This window comes from Danio rerio, chromosome 19, assembly GCF_049306965.1.
Source record: "Danio rerio strain Tuebingen ecotype United States chromosome 19, GRCz12tu, whole genome shotgun sequence".
In the NCBI taxonomy this organism is placed as follows: domain Eukaryota; kingdom Metazoa; phylum Chordata; class Actinopteri; order Cypriniformes; family Danionidae; genus Danio; species Danio rerio.
Genome location: NC_133194.1, coordinates 39808565 through 39832594, shown reverse-complemented (window position 1 = coordinate 39832594; position 24030 = coordinate 39808565). Strand labels below are relative to the sequence as shown.

At 38.1% G+C, this 24030-nt stretch overlaps 2 protein-coding genes across 19 annotated transcripts in view; one reads left to right on the top strand and one right to left on the bottom strand.

The window, feature by feature from the left end:
* The window catches only part of dlgap3 (discs, large (Drosophila) homolog-associated protein 3), a 332997-nt gene that overhangs the window by 256463 nt on the left and 52504 nt on the right, over positions 1–24030 (bottom strand). The gene's annotated exons all lie outside the window — the stretch shown is intronic.
* LOC137488539 (uncharacterized) overlaps positions 39–24030 on the top strand; it is a 366016-nt gene continuing 342024 nt past the window's right edge. Inside the window, exons 1-5 of one of the 10 annotated variants that reach the window (XM_073931843.1) lie at positions 39–210; positions 368–435; positions 567–799; positions 859–1055; positions 1158–5012. In XM_073931843.1, the coding sequence (XP_073787944.1) occupies positions 743–799; positions 859–1055; positions 1158–1245 (342 nt within the window). In that variant the 5' untranslated portion in view covers positions 39–210; positions 368–435; positions 567–742 and the 3' untranslated portion in view covers positions 1246–5012. Of the gene's footprint in view, positions 5013–24030 lie in introns of those variants that run through there. The other 9 variants (XM_073931842.1, XM_073931841.1, XM_073931838.1 and 6 more) reach the window with 9 other exon arrangements.

Sequence of the window (24030 nt, the reverse complement as noted above, 5' to 3'; positions counted from 1 at the left end):
TCCATATTTGCTCGAGTGACGTCACTGGCGTCACTGTCGTCACTGTCTCCGTTCGGTCACACACTGTGTGCTTGAAGTTTGGACTTGCTATTTACTCGCAATTTAAATCTTAATCATTAAATTCTTCCTCATTCGCTAAGTATTTGTCTCTCCTACTTAGGGTGACCAAACCCTTAATACATTTATACAAACAAAGCTGCTTTAAAAACGGTCTGTCCCTCGAGCATCCGCCTGTTGTTTGTAGCTTTAGCCTGCTAGCGCCGCTGGTCAGCTAAAGCTACCGACCTCTTTAACCATACACTTTTGACTTACTGGCTTTGCTCTTTACCCCGTAAAATGTCGCTTCCGTCTCTGTCCTTGTGTGCAGGAGAAGCATCGATGGAGGCGTTGGAGCTGGAGCTGGAAGAAGTGGAGTCCCAGATCCGTGCGCTGGTGGTAAGACGGTCGCGGCTACGGGAACGGCTTCTAGCCGTACCTAATGCTAAGGCCGTCTCATCACCTAAGGTACGTGGAAATTACAACCACATCATTCCCTCTACCTCAACCCCGCGTCCTTCTCTGTCCAGGCCCAGCGCACCCGGGGCGCGGCTCAGCCAGGCGTCGTTCACGCCGACACCCGGCTACCACGGCGCCTGGGTGCAGCCGCGCAAGGTGCTTCCCAGATCCCGGGGCAGAACGTCTCCGCCTGTGTTCGAGATCTCCACGGAGAACCGCTTCTCCCCTCTCCGCGAGTCGGGTCCCGATGTGGCCATCATCGGTGACTCGATCGTTCGTCACGTCCGTGCCGCCTCCTCAAAAGGTAATAAAGTACGTACTTTCTGCTTTCCTGGTGCCCGTGTGAAAAATATTTCTACACAGATTCCAACCATCCTGGGCGCTGCCGAGAGCCCTGGTGCCGTTGTCCTCCACGTGGGGACAAACGACACCGGGCTCCGGCAGTCGGAGATCCTGAAGAAGGACTTCAGGAGCCTGATCGAGACGGTTCGACGCACCTCGCCCGCCACGCAGATCATCGTTTCTGGGCCGCTTCCTACCTACCGCCGAGGAAATGAAAGGTTCAGTAGACTTTTAGCTTTGAATGAATGGCTAATAACATGGTGTAAAGAACAGAAATTGCTCTTTGCTAATAACTGGAATCTTTTCTGGGAGCGTCCTAGGCTCTTCCGTCCTGACGGCCTGCACCCCAGTCGAGCCGGAGCTGAACTCCTGTCGGACAACATCTCCAGACTACTTCGCACCATCTGACTAGCAGGTAAAAATTCACAAAATTCACACAATAGCCACCTAGACTCTTGTTCACCCCACTTAAACATCAGTAACGCATATCTGGCGAATCCTATAGAGACTGTGTCTGTTCCTCGTATTATTAGATTAAGAAATAAACGTACTGTGTGCTCCAGGAAAAATCTAGTAAGAATCAAACCAGAAAAACCAGTAGAAAGTGAAAATACAAATTTCGTAAAACTTGGTCTCCTAAACATCAGGTCACTTGCACCTAAAGCACTTATCATTAATGAAATAATAACAGAAAACAATCTTAATGCACTCTGTCTCACTGAAACCTGGCTGAAACAAAATGACTATATTAGCTTAAATGAAGCAACTCCTCCAGGATTCTTATATAAACATGAGGCTCGTCAAACTGGTCGTGGTGGTGGAGTTGCATCAATCTTTAGTGATTTCCTTAATATTAAACAGAGAAACGGACTTATGTTTAGCTCCTTTGAAGTATTATCGCTTAATGTTCAGCTTCCAGATACTATACAAAAACCTATGTTATCTCTCGCTTTAATCACCATATATAGACCCCCAGGACCCTATGTCAAATTTCTAAAAGAATTTTCTGATTTTATTTCTGACTTACTAGTCAAAACTGATAAAATTCTAATTGTAGGTGACTTTAACATCCACATAGATGACGCTAATGATACATTAGGGCTCGCGTTTATGGATTTAATACACTCACTTGGGATAAAGCAAAACGTTGTGGGTCCAACCCATCGCTTAAAGCATACATTAGATCTAATTCTGTCTTATGGAATCGAGGTTATTGACGTAGACATTATACCACAAAGTGATGATATTACAGATCACTACCTCTTACTATATAAGCTATGTTTACCTGAAATCAGCAAACCCGCTCCAATACTCCGCCCTAGTAGAACTATTGTTCCGTCAACTAAAGATGAATTTATAAATAACTTACCTGATCTCTCTCTATTTCGTAATGCACCCGCAAACTCAAATGATCTTGATGTAGTAACCAGCAGTATGGATGCCATCTTTACTAGCACACTAAATACTGTGGCACCCATCAAATTAAAAAAGGCTAGAGAGATTAAAACTATACCATGGTATAATAGTCATACTCGTGCGCTCAAAACAGCAACCCGCGCCCTGGAACGTAAATGGAAAAAAACTAATTTAGAGGTCTTTAGAATTGCGTACAAAGACAGTATGTCCAGCTATAGGAGGGCTCTAAAATCTGCCAGGACCGAGCACCTGCGCAAACTGATAGAAAATAATCATAACAATCCTAGATTTTTATTTCACACCATCTCTAAATTAGCAAATAATCGGTCATCCTTGGAACAAACTACTCCACCGCAAATTAGTAGTGATGACTTCATGAATTTTTTCAGTAATAAAATAGAAGGCTTTAGACAGAAAATAGGAGATGCCAAACTTTCTGCACCGGCTTATACTCCAAATCCTGTAAATATTTCATTAAATCATAATAATAATAACCTACACTGCTTCAAAATCATAGAACATGAAGAGTTAGTGAAAATTATAAATAGCTCTAAACCAGCTACGTGTATGCTGGACTCAATTCCAACAAAATTACTGAAAGAGCTGCTACCTGCTATAGGAGAACCTCTTCTTAACATTATCAACTCTTCTTTATCTATAGGCCATGTTCCAAACTCTTACAAGCTAGCTGTTATTAAGCCTATTATTAAGAAACCGCAACTAGACACCAACAACTTAGCTAACTATAGGCCTATTTCAAATCTTCCATTTATGTCTAAAATACTAGAAAAAGTTGTTTCCACTCAATTATGCTCTTTTCTGCAGACGAACAATATTTTTGAAGTGTTTCAGTCAGGTTTCAGGGCTCACCACAGTACAGAAACCGCCTTAGTGAAAATAACCAACGATTTACTCTTAGCTGCTGACCGAGGGTGCGTCTCGCTATTAGTTTTACTCGATCTTAGTGCGGCATTTGATACCATTGACCACAATATCCTCATAAATCGCTTAAAGTCTACAGGTGTCCAGGGACAGGCTCTACAATGGTTTAAGTCATACTTAACTGACCGCTACCAGTTTGTAAATCTTAATGGACAGCCTTCACAAATCTGCCCAGTAAAGTATGGGGTGCCTCAAGGATCAGTTTTAGGCCCTTTACTGTTTACAATTTACATGCTACCTATGGGAGACATTATTAGAAGACATGGGATCAGCTTTCACTGCTATGCAGATGATACTCAATTATATATTTCCACTAAACCTGACGAGACGTCTGAACTTTCTAAACTAACTGAGTGTATCAAAGACATCAAAGACTGGATGACCAACAATTTTCTTCTCTTAAACTCAGACAAAACAGAATTATTACTTATTGGGCCTAAATCTTGCACACAGCAGATCTCGCAACTCAATTTACAATTAGAGGGATACAAAGTTAGCTTTAGCTCTACTATAAAAGATCTGGGTGTCATATTAGACAGCAATCTAACTTTTAAAAACCATATATCCCATGTCACAAAAACTGCCTTCTTTCATCTGAGAAATATCGCTAAATTACGAAATATGCTATCCATTTCAGATGCAGAAAAGCTAGTCCATGCTTTTATGACTTCGAGACTGGATTACTGTAATGCTCTATTTGCTGGCTGCCCAGCATCCTCTATTAACAAACTTCAATTAGTGCAAAATGCAGCAGCCAGAGTTCTGACCAGGTCTAGAAAATATGATCATATAACCCCAATTTTATCCTCCTTACACTGGCTGCCTGTTAAATTTCGTATTGAATTTAAAATATTACTTCTCACCTATAAAGCTCTAAATAATCTAGCTCCTGTTTATCTAACCAACCTTCTGTCTCGCTACGAACCAACTCGCTCCTTAAGATCTCAAAATTCAGGGCTTCTGGTAGTACCTAGAATAGCAAAATCAAGTAAAGGAGGTCGAGCCTTCTCTTTCATGGCTCCTACACTCTGGAATAGCCTTCCTGGTAATGTCCGAGGCTCAGACACACTCTCCCAGTTCAAAACTAGATTAAAGACCTATCTGTTTAGTAAAGCATACACTCAGTGCATCACCTAGCAGGTTCCACACTGGCTTCTACATCTTGCTTATATACACTATGAACAGCAGCTACGCTAATTATTCTCTTTATTCTCTATTTTCACCTGGGGATACTCATCCCGAGGTCCTCAGATTAGGCGGAGTCACTGATTGGATCCAAGACCAGCGACGTGATGATCCCAAGGATTCCATATCCGGGACCAGGCCATATCCTGAGCTGCTGCTGCGCTGATGGTCGTGGGGAGTGGAGAACATGAGTCTGATTCCAGCGACGCTCCAGGGACAGACGAGTCTTCATTGAGGCCATCTTCCAGCATAAACCACGGCGAATGAAGTTCTGCACAAGACTTTTGGCCAGCGGAGAAATTAAAATGGTCGTGCCCAACTGAGTCTGGTTCTCTCAAGGTTTTTTTTCTTCACTCCCATCAGGTGAAGTTTTTTTTTCCCTCTCCGCTGTCGCCACTGCCTCGCATGGTTCAGGATTGGTAGAGCTACGCATCGTTGAATTTGCTCTTCAGTGTTTGAACTCTCAGTAATGATTAAATCACACTGAACAGAGCTAAACTGAACTGAACTGAACTTAAACACTAAAACCTGAACCACACTGTTCCAGTTACTATGACCATTTATGTGAAGCTGCTTTGACACAATCTACATTGTAAAAGCGCTATACAAATAAAGCTGAATTGAATTGAATTTCCTGATGCCTTTTGCTTTATGAAATAATTATATAATTATTATATATGATATTTGACAAAATCCAACATTAATTAACTCATCTAAAAATGCCGAATCTAAAAAATGCTAAAAGCACAATGTTTAAAAAATGTTAATATATAATTAACTACACTGAAATTATGAAATGTGCACCATTTCTTCATTAAGCAAAAATTGTATACTGCAATTAAACAAATAAAAGCAAAACGTAAACATGTAAAAAATAAACAAATAAATAAAAAATATTTCAAACAATAGACACATTAAAACTTTAAAGCAGACACTTTTTATGCATTTATTAGGCTTTATATAAGTATACATAATCACTTTAAAAATATAGCTCTGACAAAAAAAAAATATGATAAAGAAAAAATATGCATAATTAACATAATTTTTCTCTTTTGACAACTTATGAAGACCTCTATGTCAATACTCTGTACATTAGTAATACTTTTATTATTCTGATGATTTCTAGAGATAATTTTGACGATGAAACCACTTCAGAAATGGCTGCGTGTTTTGCTTTTAGACAACCGTCTTTTACCAAAGACATTAAAGAGTGATAGCGTTTCACTCACTTTCACACACAATTAAACCCTTACAGCTCTGTAAGAAAATAATTAGAGATTATTCAATAGTTATAAATCATTAATCCCATATTAAACAATAAAAACACTGCAGGCCTGTTCAACACTACTTATATAAAAGCTTTGCATGGGTTGTGCATCTCCTATAAGCGTTTCAAACTGTAACTGCTGGTAATTAATGTGTTAAAGGTGTACAATACCCAGCTCTCTATTGAATAAACCATGCTCACACTAATGAGATCTCTCGACTAATGGCTTTTCGATGAAGTGTATCTTCACACAAACACACACACACAAACACACACACACACACACACACACACACACACACACACACACACACACACACACACACACACACACACACACACACACACATCCATAGGTTTCCATTGTTTATACACTGTACAACTCTGTATAATTCAACATTCTGTGTGAATAAGCCTTTTGAGAAATAAGGGCATCAGCAATGTCCTCATAATTCACCATCTCCTTGTAATACATGTTTCACACTGTTATGAGGGGGGTGTATGGCCGTGAGCTGAGGGAAGCGAAAGACGAGAGGACCAGGCCTGGAACATGTTATGTTTGGTTTCAGTTTCTGTTAAGGTGTCTTTCATAAGGATATGTATGAATCAATAAATGAATAAAGTGTTTATATGTCTGTTGGTTCTCCAACTACTTCTTCCCGATGACTAGAAGCCATCAAAATTTATTACACATACCTATGTCATTATATACATTTGTGTTCTGATATCGAATGTTATCACTTGATTAAATGGTCGTTATCAGGAGTAATCAGCTGATGGATATGGGTACTACTGGTAGGCTCAGAAGGCTGTTATCAGTCATCCATGGTTAATCAGCTATCGATCACATACAATAATGAGAATTATTTAAAGTATTTATTAAATTTCCTCTACCCCAACCCTAAACCCAATCGTCACAGTAATGTAAAAACAGAACTGGATTTGGAGTCTTCCACAACACAATTCCTAAGGTTTTTTGGGGGACAGATTTTTTTTTTTTTTTTTTGCGCAATCATCTTAAAATTTGTAAAAAAATAAATAAATAAATAAATGAGGGTATGACCAAGGTGTTGCTTATCAGGACTGTTCACTCCAGGACTCTTGCACTTTTCTCCAACATTTACATACCTGTCAACATTGGGATGTGAAAATAAGGAATATGCCCACAAGGGATCCACCCCCTCCTCCTTTAAAAAAAACCCAAATTACTAAACATGTTCATTTGGAGCTGTTTCGTTGTAAATAAACAGTTAAATGGTCAGTAATATGTTTTATTATCATTATTTTACAAAAGAAAAAATAATTATATACATTAGCAGCAAATAAATTAGCAAACAGTTCAGCTTATTAAAATGAATAGCTATAATAATGAAATAGAATCAAGTTATCATATCTCATTAGCCATTTCTTCACTGTATATAGCTTACACATTCTAATTAAAGAGCAGCGAATGAATCTCTTATTTATTTAGATTTTTTTCATTTGATTACATTAAATAAGGTGTCACTTTAAAAATGAACACATTTAGCAATATAATAAAGGCATTCTACTGCTTTCCTAACTTTTAATGCTCATTTAAGACGAAATTAGTTGTGTTTGAACAGCAAAAAAAACAAAAAACACTGAGATCGACATCTTTAAATATTATTATTATTAATTATGTGTATATGTCTGTTTAAACACGCACCCAAAAGCCAAACTTTCGCTCCGCTTCAAATCCCATGTACAGAATCCGTTTGGGAAACAGCGTCTATTTATCACTTTGGCGCGCTGACAGCTGACAGTCCTGCAATATTATATGACTGTTTTTAGGATTGTATAGGAGGAGTGATGGCCCCTGTAATGAAAAGGAAGGGGAATCGTGCCGTTTTTATATTTATTTCAAAGTGTTTTTGTACCTAAACAAAGCGAAAGCACAGAACAGACTCACATTTAAAAGCAAGGGGCGGCCCCTGGTGGTTTAGCAGTATGTGTTGCTTATAGGAAGGCTCGGCTCGGCTCTTTAATGTTTCTTTCCACCCTTCAGAGAAAGACTGAAAATACAGGAGAAATATGGGAAAATACCTTTACGGGATGATAGCGGGACAGAACTGTAAAATACGGGAGAATCCCGAGAAAAACGGGAAGGTTGACATGTATGCATTTACCGCCTTGAGACTAAACAAAGGGTGCCAATGCGATTGTGCACACCAATGCAAAAGAACACCACGCATAAAAGTGTCACTTTGAAAAAAACGCCTCATGCTCGTTTACTTATTTTTCAACAATCAGATTGCCACTATTATTCACATGCCTGGAGCTACTGAAGTTACAGTAAACACCACATCGCTCAAGGGCATAACAGTATAGGTGTTCCCAGTTTCACTTTCATGCAATGAAGAAGATTATGTAATGAACAAGGTGTCTGAACACACAGAGTTGTACAATAAGTGTAACAGCAACCACAAAATTGTCAGTAGGAGTGGAGAGTAGCCAATAGGATGTGATGGTGAGTTTCATTTCACTCGCAAATTCATTGGGCTGCATCCAATGTCAACCCAGGCTCATTCTGAAAACAAACCTATATAAACATTTCTTGAGAGCACCAAATACGTCCCAGGAGCTACATTTTTTTGCAGTTTTGTTTTCGCAAACCTGCCAAAGGCCGCTGTGCATGTTTTTTCAGATCCAAAATTTCCCTCGCAAGTGCCATTAGTGCCTGCTGTTCGTGAGTAAATCCACCAGGGGCCACTATCGACCGACTGAATGACCGACTGACCCACCCTCCTCCTTCCCTAAACCCAACCATACGTACTTCTCGCTTAATAATTTGCAATCTCCAGAAATGTAAATAGGGCTACATTTTCAGAATGAGCCTCTGTTGTCTAATGCCAGGGTGTCATTTTGCGCATTTACTCTGCACAATGCCGATGAAAATCGCCTGGGTCTGAATTCAGAAAAACATCTCAAAAAGCATTACAGATAAACGTGAATGAACAGCGCCCTGGTGTGTATGAGCCTTTAATATGTTTTATTTAGGTGGACATGCCCTGTGTCCTCATAATTCAAAACACTCATACATAACCTGGTCCATCAACATTGGAGAGTCCTTGTAGAGTGACTAACCTACCCGTAAACCCAACTTCACAGGAAACCTTTTGCCAATGTTGAATGTCAAAAGACCCTGTTGAGTATGGTTTTATGCATTTTGAATTATGAGGACACGAATGGAAGGGGGGTCCTCATAAACCACCTATGTACCAAATATGTAACATCTAGGTCAGAGCCTTGTCATTGCACAATTGTCCTCGTAAACCACATAAACAAGCATACACACATACAAATCCTACAATATACACACACTAACATAAAGCTCTTAGACCAGGCATGTCCAAACTCGGTCCTGGAGGGCCGGTGTCCTGCAAAGTTTAGTTCCAACCCCAATCAGACACACCTGGCCTAGCTAATCAAGCTCTTACTAGGCTTTCTAGAAACATCCTTGAAGGTGTGTTGAGGCAAGTTGGAGCTAAAATCTGCAGGACACCGGCCCTCCAGGACCGAGTTTGGACACCCCTGTCTTAGACCAATGAATTCATTTTCTCATCACTATTTGAACAAACAATAAACACCACAAAATGAACGCACACAAAAACACCAAAGCTTTCCTTTCTCTTTCAACTAATACAAACAATGAAGACGGTGTTAAGTCAGAATACATTAACGTTTCATTAAATGCACCGAACGGATCCATTACCCAATGCTTGTGCCTTTGTGTCTTTTGAAAAAAAAAAAAAGGTTGGCAGAGTTTACACAGCATTTAAATTCACAAAGAATTGCCCGTAAATCCCAGCAAAACAAAGCTGTCAAGCATAATATTTATTAACCTCAACACCCTGTCGCTCTCTCTTTCTCTCTATTCCATATGCTTACTGGCGTTCAAAAACCAAATTAATTGCACTGTATACTTCAATTCATTTTCAGCTTTTTCAAGTGCGCTTCTCATTAATGCAGCATTGTTAACGCAATCTTTGCGTCTATTCAATAAATAGTGTTAATCAACACAGCTGAATGCAACTGCATCTCTTGTCATCAGGAGAGTACATCCGTGCCTGCCCATTTCTTTGAAAGTAGGGTATTTGTCCCCATTCATTTTAAGCTCCCATTCATTTACTAAAGACTTATTAGAGACTTAGCAACGAGTTTATGTTGTTGTATGTAGCATTACGTAGATTTTATGTACAAGCATTTTTTCATTTTTTTTTAAGGTTTTAATGTTTTTAATTATACTCACTGCAGGGCTCAACAATAAGGACTGCCCGGTGGCCCGGGGCCAGCGTGAAAGACACTCGGGACAGTAGACAGGATTGTTACTGGCCTCTATCGGCCAGTAACGTTGAGCACGTTTTTTTTTTTTTTTTTGGAACCTGGTAACAACCAGTACAGATGGCAACATGGCGGCAAAATTAAACAATGAGGCTAAAAGAAAACGTCTGTTTCTAAAGTCTTAGAAGCAGACAATTACATGGGAACAAAATTAAGAAACTGAAAAAAACCAAAAAAACAGTTGTCAGTTTGGCAAGCCATTTTTATAAAAATTATTTAGAATTGCATTAAAATACCAGCACATTTTTCATACCACTATTTCATTTGCATAAAATCTTGAATTTTGTTCATTATACATTTATTAACATATTTAAAATGTTTAAATTCTAGATTCACAGGCATTATTTTGCCATTATTTAAAATATGTGGCTAAGAAATAGCTATTAACTTTTTAGGTTTTTTTTGGTGGGGCCAGTGAAAATTTTGGCAGGGCAAGTAAAGATCTCAACCAATGGCCCGATCGGACCCGTATGAAAAATCCTTAGCGTTGAACCCTGCACTGGTCACTTTATTACGCCTGTCCAACTGCTCGTGAACACAAATTTCTAATCAGCCAATCACATGGCAGCAACTCAATGCATATAGGCATGGTCAAGACGATCTGCTGCAGTTGAAACTGAGCATCAGAATGGGGAAGAAAAGGTATTTAAGTCACTTTGAACGTGGCATGGTTGTTGTTCCCAGACGGGCTGGTCGGAGTATTTCAGATACTGCTGATCAACTGGGATTTTCACAACCATCTCTAGGGTTTACAGAGAATGGGCAGAAAAAGAGAATATATTCAGTAAGTGGCAGTTCTGTGGGCGCAAATGCCTTGTTGATGCCAGAGGTCAGAGGAGAATGGCCAGACTGGTTCAAACTGATAGAAAGGCAACAGTAACTCAAACAACCACTTGTTACAACTGACACAGAAGAGCATCTCTAAACGCACAACATGACCAATTTGAAGCAGATGGGCTACAGCAGCAGAAGACCACACCAGGTGCCGCTCCTGTCAGCTAAGAACTGGAAACTAAGGCTACAATTCGCTCATGCTCTCCAAAATTGGACAACAGAAGATTGGAAAAACGTTGTCTGGTCTAATGAGTCATGATTTCTGCTGCAACATTTGGATGGTAAGCGTGGATCCGTTCTGCCTTGTATCAACAGATCAGACTGGTGGTGGTGGTGTAATGGTGTGGGGGATATTTTCTTGGCACACTTTGGGCCCATTAGTACCAATTGAGCATCATGTCAACGGCACAGCCTACCCGAGTATTGTTGCTGACCATGTCCATCACTTTAAGACCACAGTGTACCCTACTTCTTCCAGCAGGATGACGCGCCATGTCATGGAGCGTGAATCATCTCAGAGTTCACTGTACTTAAATGGCCTCCACAGTTACCAGATGTCAATCCAATAAGCACCTTTGGGAAGTGGTGGAACGAGAGATTTGCATCTTGGATGTGCAGCCGACAAAAGTTCTTCACAGTTCTGAAGGCAAAAGAGGGTTCCAACATGATACTAGTAAGGTATACCTAATTAAGTGGCCATTGAGTGTATATTTTAGTTACAATACACAACAGTTGTTTGATGAAAAATATACAAATAATTAATTATTTTACATATGCTAAATAGCTATATTATTATCATTAATGTCGTTGCTGCAGTTAAATCAACATTCATTAACATTAAAACATAGTTTATTATTTTTTGCAAGCCTGCAGTCCTTAAAGGCAAAGAAAATAAAATAAATAAATAAAAAATTAAATAAATGAATGCAGTTAAATGTTTTATATAGTCACATTTTCTAAGTCTTGACAAGAAAAGGGAAACCCAATACTAAAAAAGACACTAAATATTGCTTAAGCGGCACTGGCATAAATTATTGCACGTTTAATAGATTTCAAAGGGGACTATCTTTTCCTGAAGGTCCTGCTTGCTTTTACTATATTTTATACCTAATGTACAGTAAAATAGATTTATGAAATGATATGAGGGTAAAATATTAATGTGTTAATAGAATACAATATTTGCAAGTATATATGCAGTTGGCATTTGCACAGCCAAAATGATGAAGATCAAATCAAAACACAAAAAAGACCATAAGGAGACAAAAGTGTTAATGTAAGCATAAGGGTTCAACAAACACTGCAGTACATAAGAACACTAAAGTAGAAAATAGATGCAGAAATATAATGATTTTACTGCTGTGACGGTCTGACTGAAAAAAAGACCCCTGCAGTGAAAACTGCAAAGCAACCTCCAATGATTTGCTCAATATCAAACAAAAGCATTTTGGCCTCGGAAGCAATGTGTGTCCCTCAATAACAGCTACAGTAACTGATCATTTCCACAGAAAGAAGTGTTTTACATACAGATTGCTGCATTGGATTTTCTGCATTTACTTCTTTGTTTTAAACATTTTGAGTGGAGGAGGAAGTCGCCAGTAAACAACTGGACCACTGACAATGCATGCGCTTTTTCTCTCTAATGGACCATCTGTGTTATTTTGGTGCAAAAATCACTAAAAGAGTAATGTAGTAAAATATGTGACCACTGCAAGCCATGTGTCAGAATTAACTTCTTAAAAATTCTGATAGATAGCTTTTATGCAGCACATATCTGCATATATGCTCCGCTATAAAGTCATTGATTGATGTAAAATGTGCATAAACATCTATTTTGCATGAAATTCCATTTATCGCTTGCTTACTGCTGACAGGAATAATGCACCATTAATTGCACCAGACAAATGGCACTGCGAATAAGGTGCAATCTATGATAACCCTGATTTACATAAAAGGGTGGATGTTTGTGATACAATGAAGCACAACACTTTATTTTAAATACTTAAGTACTATATGATACCAATTCTAATGATTACGAATAATTTCCAATCATACCAATTATTAACAGTCAATACACAAAGACGCAAAAACAAATAGTGCAGATTCTGTAAGGTATTGCATCTGCATAAAATATAAAAAAAACTACAAGCATAGATCAATTTAATAAAGACAAATATACAAATTAATTAAACAGTGTTTTTTTTTTGTTTTCCGAGGAGTCTAACTGTATTTACTTATACAGTAATTAAACAATCAAATGTAAATCAATACTGCATAGTTGACAGCAATATTGTCTTTGCTGTATAAATAATTCAATACAATTAATTGTTATTAATAAATATATTTAATTTAAGTTTATTTTAAGTTTCATCTACATTAGGTGTTTTTTTTTAATGAATCAAATCCTACATCTTCTCTTTTGGCTTTTTTATAAAAAATAGTTTTTTTTTTTTTTTGTTTAGGAAAGAGAATATAAGGATAGGACAATTTTTAAGGTGCTATACAAATAAAGTTGAACTCATAGTTTTACCGGCAGCTAGCTCTCTGCTACTCTCACATGGTCGTCCAACTGAAGCTAAGCAGGGCTGAGCCTGGTCAGTACCTGGATGGGAGACCACATGGGAAAGTTAGGTTGCTGCTGGAAGTAGTGTTAGTGAGACCAGCAGGGGGTGCTCAATCTGTGGTCTGTGTGAGTCCTAATGCCCCAGTAAAGTGAAATGGCATATCTTAATTGGCTTCATCACTCTCTCTCCTCTCCAATCAGCTAGTGTGTGGTGTGCGGTCTGGCCAAATATGGCTGCCGTCCAGGTGGATGCTCCACGCAGGAGGTGGATGAGGAGATTCTCCCCAATGTGTAAAGCGCTTTGAGTGTCCAGAAAAGCACTATATAAATGTAAGAAATTATTAATAATTTCTTATGCCTTTTATTTATTATACAGTGGCAGGCCTCAAAAACACTTGCAAAATTATCAGTCATAATCCAAACTCAACATTGTTTTAGCATATATATTGCACAGCCCTAACATGTACTGAAATGGCTGCTAGGGTATTTGCAGTAATTGTGGCGCAGTTGACTACTACTGCGCATGTGTCTGCTGTATGTCAGTATGATGCCACCAAGTGAAGAGATAAGCTGCTCTAACAAATCACGGTATCAATCATCTTATTTTTCCTGTTTGTGCCCTGAGTTGTATGTTTATGTGTACATTTATTTTCCTATTCGACCCCCGTGTATAAGGGCGAGTGTGTCGGTGCTTGAGGCGAGCATTTAATAAACCCTGGTAAACTCAGCCATCTCTCTTGTGGATCATTCTCCACAGACACTCCAGTTTTTTTTAACATCCCGATTGGTGGTTACAGTTTATTAAGCAATGTCCATAGAAAGGTCATGAACACCATATGCTTACTGAAATATACTCTATAAATTACAAATACAATATTATAGATACAACTGTTGAACTGAAGTATTTTTATTAACAATTAAACATAGGCAAAAAAATAAAAATTTAAAATGGGAACATTTGAACAATTTTGCAAAACACTCTTTCTTTACTAAAGCCTATTCATTAAGTTCATTTCAATGAACTTTAGACATTTAAATAATTGTTTTTCAGTTAATTTACATGCAAAAACAATACACCATGGTACTGTAAATTTAATAGTCAATTTAATTTTACCTCTACATGTTTTTATATTTTATAGTATGTTCGTTCACACTTCATATTAGGTGGTCTTAACTAAAACTTACACTGAAAGTACAAATTTCTTACAATGTATTGTGTTACCACATGTTTTAAATTGTACTTATGACTGATGAAAAACCAAAAAATAAATCCGTAAAATTTGCGGTAAAAGTACTTTACTTGCCAGTACTTTACCGTTAAAAACACGGTACAAACCGTAAAAGTAATTTTTCATTTTTGCGGGAAATTACCGTATTTTATTAATTTATAGAGGAAATATGTCTGTATTTTGGATGATCAACATCTACACATCTTTTGTTACACAGTTAGACACGTTAGCACACCCACACGCAGGTGGTGATGAGGAAGTTACATAATGAGCCAATGCTCATCACATTCAACATTTCTCAAGCAGAAAAGAGTATCAGCATATAGAAGGTGCTCAGTGTCATTCACACAGCTACTAAACACCAGTATGGTAACTAGCATATTAAAGTAATGAAATAAACATTGTTTATCAACATTAGATGTAACATAAATCTCTAATGTACATAACTGATGGGGAAACAACTAAAAAGATCCAAATTATTGTCAACCAAATGCATAAAAAGTTATGTACCATGCAGGGAATTCTGGGAAAGTCAATTTACGGTTATTCGCCGTGTATATTAAGGAAACATACTGTTAACTAGGTTGCGGATTTGTACTGTAGCATTTTTACAGTTTTTTACCGTTGAAATCACGGCCATTTTTTACAGTGTGGATGTTACTACATCTACAAATCATTTCTTTAATTAACCATCTCTTACACCTTAACCTTAAACTTGTACCTAACCCAAGCTGTATCCCACCTAAAGAGCACCAGAAGTGTTCTGTAATACATTATGAACACTGTAAGTACATTATATTTAATTTTGGATGCAAGTAGATAGCAGTTGAGGCCACCAAATATAAAGTGGGACCGTATGTTCAAACCTAATGACATGCAGATAATACCCAGCAAGCATTTTTGTTTTTAAAAGATGTCTGATGGATGTCTAATAGACGTCTAAACATAGTCGCCTTGGCTAAAACGAGGCTAAATTTGGGCCGTCAGTGAAAATCTAATAGACGTCTAAGAATTGGCCAAAGCTTGTCATCAAATAGACAGAAATGAATGACTACACATATAAAGTCTGTCCAATCTATCCATTTAATGACTGGTCTAGTTTTGGGCCATTCTTACGGAGATGTCTATTTGATTTTTACTGACCTTGTTTTAACCAAGATAAGAATAATTTAGTTGTTTATTAGACATAACACAAAATTGTTTATGGGGTAATAAACTAATAATAATAACCCTGAATGTTACTACATCTACAAATCATTTCTGTAATTAACCATCCCTTACACCTTAACCTACACCTAAACCTACCGATACTACCAAACTTGTACCTAACCCAAGCTGTATCCCACCTAAAGAGCACCAGAAGTGTTCTGTAATACATTATGAACACTGTAAGTACATTACATTTAATTTTGGATGCAAGTAGATAGCAGTTGAGGCCACCAAATATAAAGTGGGACCGTATGTTCAAACCTAATGTCATGCAGATAATACCCAGCAAGCATTTTTGTTTTTAAAAGATGTCTGATGGATGTCTAATAGACATCTAAACATAGTCGTCTTGGCTGAAACGAGGCTAAATTTGGGCTGTCAGTGAAAATCGAATAGACGTCTAAGAATAGGCCAAAGCTAGTCGTCAACTAGACAGAAATGTATGACTACACATATAAAGTCTGTATAATCTATCCATTTAATGACTGGTCTAGTTTTGGGCCATTCTTACAAAGATGTCTATTAGATTTTTACTGACCTAGTTTTAACCAAAATAAGAATAATTTAGATGTTTATTAGACATAACACAAAATTGTTTGCGAGGTAATAAACTAATAATAATAACCCTGAATGTTACTACATCTACAAATCATTTCTGTAATTAACCATCCCTTACACCTTAACCTACACCTAAACCTACCGATACTACCAAACTTGTACCTAACCCAAGCTGTATCCCACCTAAAGAGCACCAGAAGTGTTCTGTAATACATTATGAACACTGTAAATAAATTATATTTAATTTTAGATGCAAGTAGATAGCAGTTGAGGCCACCAAATATAAAGTGGGACCGTATGTTCAAACCTAATGACATGCAGATAATACCCAGCAAGCATTTTTGTTTTTAAAAGATCTCTGATGGATGTCTAATAGACGTCTAAACATAGTCGCCTTGGCTAAAACGAGGCTAAATTTGGGCTTTCAGTGAAAATCTAATAGACGTCTAAGAATAGGCCAAAGCTAGTCATCAAATAGACAGAAATGAATGACTACACATATAAAGTCTGTCCAATCTATCCATTTAATGACTGGTCTAGTTTTGGGCCATATTAGATTTTCACTGACCTTGTTTTAACCAAGATAAGACTAATTTAGATGTTTATTAGGCATAACACAAAATTGTTTACTGGTAATAACCTAATAATATACGTGTGTGCATGTGTGTGTGTGTGTGTGTGTGTGTGTGTGTGTACTATTAGTATAGTAATTATTATTAATAATATACATATATGCATTAAACTGGAGCAATGTTACACACACACAAAAAAAAATATTTGAAATCGTTTTGAACATCAATGAATTATTATAAGAAGAAAAAAAAATGTTGGTTGGAGTTTAAACATATGTTTGGTGAGGCAAAAACAGAGTTCACCCAAAAGGCTTTATAACTCTGTGTCAAACATATATCATTTTAGTCCTTTGCCAAAGGTAGAAGAGACACGATGATATCCGTAATAATGAAACGTGACAGTTTCTGTCCTGAATGACAGAAAACTATTTGATTGACAGTTCAATATCCGGTCTCATTCATCTGGAAATGGATTCTAGCGGAGAAGGATGAGGGGTTAACACAGGTCTCAGCGCTGCAGAATGACATAAGCATATGGACATATCAATTCCTCTGAGCTCCTGACTGGCGACTGAAGTGTTGTTTCAGCTGATGTTTGCCAATATGTGTATTGCTGGAGACAATGCAATTAGCAGTAATGTGTTATTACCCACCGACTGATGCAACTACATTTGCATTCAATCCTGGAGGCAAAGGATATAGTGCAAATAATATTTAATAACTGCATGTAATGGGATACACACATACCCTAAAAGATACTGTTGCATTCACCTTATTTTTAATGTGGGTGTGGATATTTGTTCATCTGTTTGTTTTACAACAGCTTATGATGCTTGATACTGCGAAGTGATATTTTTTCTGTATCATTTTAATCGTTTGTCTTAATTATTAACTTGCTGGTTTGTATCTTAAACTTTTTATTTATTGCATGTTTTAATAGGAAAAGAAATGGGTAAAAAAAACTGCAGTTAAGAAATTGTTTTATCTTAGTGTTTTGGATATGTTTGCACGAGTTCTGTGTTTAAGTAACTGAAGTCATACACAATTTATTTAGTATTACACTGTAAGAAAATTGTTGGGGATTGCCATAATAAATTTAAATGGAGTTAACTTGTTAACAAAGGTTCGCAGCGGAACCACGCCCCACTTTGACACTTTTAACCAATCACCTAGTCCCTAAAACTTATTTAAGGCAGACCAACCCTTTAGCACTGTTCTTCCTGTTCGCTTAAACTCAACCTCCCTCCTTCTATTTTCATGCTTCCCAAATCCTATGACCCTCTCTCTCCTAGGTTGAATGGGAGAGTCCAATCACTCTACAAAAATAATACAGAGATGTACCCCCACTCTGAGTTTCTGGGCATCATCGAAGGACGCCCGACCAACCTACCTTCCTGTTCACTGTCTATCCTTTTCCTTCCCCTTCATCCCACTTTTCCCTTACGATCCCTTTCATCCCTACATCCCTACAATAAAGTCTAGCTCAATATGTGGCATGATCCATGCTGGTGAAATGACATTTAACTTATTGGTTGGGTTTGTCCATATTTGACTAAAGTTGGGTTCAGACAATCCAGCATTTTTTTACACATTAACAATATTATGCATCTTAAGCTTCTACTAGTGTATGTTTCTAACAAATAAATTAAGAAATTGAAGCTAAGGAACCACAGCTTTCAAATATACAAAGACCAGTGTAAGTTTTTACACGTTTACTGGTCATAAAACCTTCAGGAATGTTGTTTTACTGCACATCATATTACTTTAGCCTGATTTGGTTAAAACTGTGGCGCAGTGGGTAGCGTTTTCGCCTCACAGCAAGAAGGTTGCTGGTTTGAGCTCCAGCTTGGTCAGTTGGCATTTACGAATGGAGTTTGCATGTTCTCCCCATGTTCGCGTGGATTTCCTCTGGGTGGTTTCCCCCACAGTCCAAAGACATGCGCTATGTAAATTGGGTAAGCTAAATTGTCCATAGTGTATGCTAACAACCCACCTCATAAGAAATTTGATGTTACGAAACACCAACATGGTGCAGCTAAATATCAACTTCGATATAAAGTGAGTACACTCTCAGAAATAAAGGTACGTGAGCTGTCACTGGGGTGGTACCTTTTCAAAAGGTACAAATTTGTACTTAAAATTTTCATATTAATACCTCAATGGTACATTTTAGCACCTAATATGTACAAAAGTGTTCCTCTTAAAATTTGTAGGTACTAATTTATACTTCTGACAAACCAATATGGACCCTTCAAGTACCAGTGTGTATCTTTGAAATGGTACCACCCTAGTGACAGCTCTCGTACTTTTATTTCTGAATGTGTAAGTACTTTACAAGTGTAGTTCTTTCTTTGTACTCTTAAAAAAGTTACCAAAATACCTTTGGGTTCTACATCAGAGAAATGTAATAATGCTTCTACTGTATGTGTGGTTTAAGCAAAGAATAATTGATGATGGACTATTGAATTACTACAATATAATACACACCTTGAGTGAGCATTATGAATCAGCTATTGAACACTTAATTCCATTTGGTGTAATGATATGGGTCTGTAATGTAGTCAAGACCTGCCTGTAACTACTTAAAAAGCACACTTGCCTGAAATAATCTTCGAATTGAGAATTTAACAGACCCATAGTATATAAAGCAGCGTAAGCAGAGTCAGCATTTATCCACTCCCCGACTCTATTTAGAGCAAAATTTTTCCAACCATAAACCCTTGTACTGTGTAACAGTTTCAACCCAGGCTCATTCTGATTACGTACTGCTATATACATTTCTGGAGAAAGCTAAATAAATCCCAGGAGATACGTTTTTTGCAGTTTTTGTTTTCACAAATCCATCAAAGGCCGCTGTGTGCGCTTTTTCAAATTTCTCTTGTGAGTGCCATTCGCGCCTGCTGTGCTTAAGTAAATCCACCAGAGGCCGCTGTCGACTGACTGATTTACTGACTGGCCAACTGACCAATCCCCCCACCCTCCCTCTTCCCTAAATCCAACCAATAGTGTTTTAAAAAAACACTGATTGACCCGCCCACCCCTTCCCTAAACCCAACCAACAGTGTTTTAAAAAGCAATACAGAAATCGCCTAATTTTTACCACGTTTTATGACCCTGTTATTTACTTGTTTACTTTTTCTTTTAGCTTTTGTTTTTGTCTTACCTGCTTTCTAAAAAGTCATCGGTCTACTTGAACCTCGTTGTCAGTGACAACTCCGATGTACAAGTCCACCAACGTACATGCCAAACTACCAGACAAACTTGTAACAGTGGGAAAGCCGTCCATACAGAGGTAAGCGGTCAGCTAGTAAGCAAGAAAAGGAATGACTTAACGGAAATCATACCGCCCCGTAGTATTTGTTTTAAAGATGAAATGCAGGTCTGGCAACATAATAGGCGATCTCCAGTAATATATATATAGAGCTACGTTTTCAGAACGAGCCTGTGTTGAACAGTTCAACAAGGAACACACAGCAGGAACTTGCACTGGTAAAGGGGTAAGTGAACTCTATTGAATTTAAGGCAACCTGAAGCAACTGGACTCAATCAGAATAAAAGTGTGATTAAAGATAAATCAAGCAGAAAAACCGACACTTCAAGAGTCTGAAGCCTCGGCCACTCCAGCACAAATTCAGCACCATCATGTAACCGAGGAACCCAGGCACTTCAAATAGTGTGTCATCATGTAAAGGCAGTGATGCACCATGCAATGATGTGACCGCAAACGAAAACACTTAACTCAACAGAAAACAGCATCCAGTGATATAGACATCTGTTTCTTTCAGATGGAAAGTAAAGTGGCTCTTGGGTAGCTAATTTTCTCTCTCCACTCAATTGTTCTGCTGCATTCTTAACACTGCTGTTCCTCTGAGTTTTGCAGCCCTTTTCCACCATTCAAGGTTTCGACCCCCTAACAGCCGTGAAGCGAGCCAAGCTTCTGTATTAACCTGCTTCTCTCCGCTCCCGCTTTAATTTCACTTCTAATTGGTCTGCAGCGTAGCCTTCTCGCAAATACTGATCTCTGCTGCAGTGCACCACTGTGGAGGTACACCGGCTCTTTGCTTGTGTGGGCCATTTGCATGCTTTAATTAGATACCTCTGTTCCTGTAGTCCAAACTCGCCATCACCTCCTGCCCAAACGCAATGCTCCATTTCGCCAGTAATAAGGTGCATGCACTCATTTAGGCCTTCTTTTGTTTTCTTAGGAGCCTGAATCTGATTTTTGTTTACACCCGTTATTTACCGTAGCTCGGCCTTTAAACCCCAGACCCTAAGCGGATGAAATTGCACCGGAGACTGGTCTTTATGGGGTTGCCATGGTGACCGACTGAGTCATCCATTGCTCTGCTCTGGCTTTGAAATTCATCTGCTAACCTCTGCCTGTCTGCATGTCTCCTTTCCTGCTCTCTCTCTTCTCTCTCTCTCTCTCTCTCTCTCTCTCTCTCTCTCTCTCTGGTTGGTTATGCTGGTGTATTCATCATGACAAAACCTCCTTTTAGTGGGATGGTGAACTAAAATAGTGTGCTTGATCTGTTAGTTAGGGTTTCGGTTTTCAGAAAAGAGAACAGTGAGAGTGGTTTTGCTGCTCAACAATAGAATAGTAAAAATATGGTTTAGCATTTAACAGCTTTCACATTTCACTGTTTGTTTTCAATAGGTTAATCCTTCACTTTGTTATGTTCGTGGCTGTTTTTGCCCAATTTGCTTCCATTATAACCATTTTTTTTTATTGCAAAGCCTTGACACCTTACAATTATGCATTGGATGTTGGTGGTTTTCCCTGATTGGCAAGAGGTAAAATTAGCCATTTTTAATGTTATTATGAATATTTCCTGGTATAAAATTGCCAGCACCTTACAGAGATGTGTACATTTAAGAGCATAACTAAAATTACTAAAACAGAGTAATTTGAATAAAATGAAGTACAATGATTTGAGATGATTTGACAGGGTGACACGGTGGCTCAGTGGTTAGCACTGTCACCTCACAGCAATAAGGTTGCTGGTTTGAGTTCCGGCTGAGTCAGTTGACATTTCTGTGGAGTTTGCATGTTCTCCATGTGTTACCATGGGTTTCCTCCAGGTTCTCCAGTTTCCCCCAGTGCAAATACATGCGCTATTGGCGAATTGAAGCTAAATTGGCCTTAGTGTATGTGTTTGACTGAAAGTCTATGGGTGTTTCCCAGTACTGGGTTGCAGCTGGAAGGGGCATCTGCTGTGTAACATATGCTGGATAATTTTGGCCGTTCATTCTGCTTTGGCGACCCCTGGATTAATAAAGGGACTAAGCCGAATAAAAATGAATGAATGAAAAGTCATGAAAGTATTCTCTCTTTAAGTTGTCTTTTAATTTCACTATTGGGAACACCCAAAAAACATTATAATTTGAATCCCATCTAGACTTAAGTTAGCCTATTTTTTTTTTTTTCTTAACCAGAGGTCTACATAATCCTGGTCTAAGTTGTATTATAAGCAGATGTGGTCATGATGGCGGTCATGGAGGAGTAGAGACCATGAGACTGATTTCTGATAGACCCCAGTGACGGAAGAGTCTCGACATTGATCCAGTGGGCCAGCCTGAACACCTGCCAGTGCCTTACTCGTACCTGCAGCTTCTCCACGATAGACATTCAGCATTCTCTGTAAACTTCAGAGATGGTTGTGCGTGAAAATCCCAGGAGATCAGCAGTTTCTGAAATACTCAGACCAGCCCGTCTAGCACCAACAACCATGCCACATTCAAAGTGACTTTCCCTTTCTTCTCCAATCTGATGCTCGATTTGAACTGTAGCAGATCGTCTTGACCATGTCTACAAGTCTAGATGCATTGAATTGCTGCTATGTGATTGGCTGATTAGAAATCTGTGTTAACAAGCAGTTGGACATGTGTACCTAATAAAGTGGCCGGTAAGTGTATGAACTATTTGTATAGAGAACGGTATATGTATGATGATAATTATGTTTGGCTCAGGGGGAAACTGTATTCTCTGTATCTTCAGTGAATCATTTAAAACTCTTAACTTAGCTGACGTCAAACATGGCTGGGGTACTCTCTTCTCCATCTTCATCACTTTTTAAAAATGTTTTCTTTCTCAGTTTTTTTCTATTCCCTCAACATATTCGCACTCCATTTACAATCAGGTCATGCTGTATACTGGAGCTAAAAGCTGTAAGAGTGAAGGGATTACTTAGCAGCCCACTTCTTGTTTGTTTACTGTGTTTATAACACGGAAAGGCCTTCTTGTGGATTACAGGTGTTATTATTCATGGACGATGATGCACATCCGATGCTGTAATCATTTCTGACACCCATTTGAAGGTTGGACAGTGTGTGTCATTTTAGGATATAGCAATTTGGGCAGAATCACTGGATATGGGGATTCGGCTCAGTTGAAAAGATTAATGCTTTGGCCCTGATTGAGAAGGCCTGCAGGAAACCGCAGGCAGATGATAACAGAGGACACAGAGTTTCAAAGACATAGTCAAATTTCTCCTTTATGAAACTCATATTCCACTGTGTGCACCCACTGCCATAAATAACTACACAGATACAAAAGATATATACAACGAACAGAGCATAAGTTAAACGGATTAAATAACAAAAAAATTGGGAATTTGATAGATAGAAATGTAAAATGACAGTGAATGTCAGGAAGGGGTGTGTTTCACATAACCATTTTTAACTAATTAAGATCACGAGTACCATAGAAACATAGTTCAGTGATTCTGTTTGCCGAATCCATCATTCACAGAACATTTGCACAAAAGTGGTTGGATTCAAAGGTCTGGTAACACTTTATAATAACTTCACACTATGAATCATCTATTAAGTATTAGCATTTTTTTAAAGTATTAACTCTACATTAATAGATGTTAGTAAGCGGTTTATAACTGTAGATACAAGAGCTCATTCTTGAATTAAATGCACATTTCTTATGGGCTTAAGAATTGTTTTTTTCATTCTTTGTTACTGACTTATTTGTTTCTGACTAAATTAAGTATTGCATTATTTACAAATTATTTGTATTTAATAGTAGCTTTAATAGTGGGGGGGGGGGGT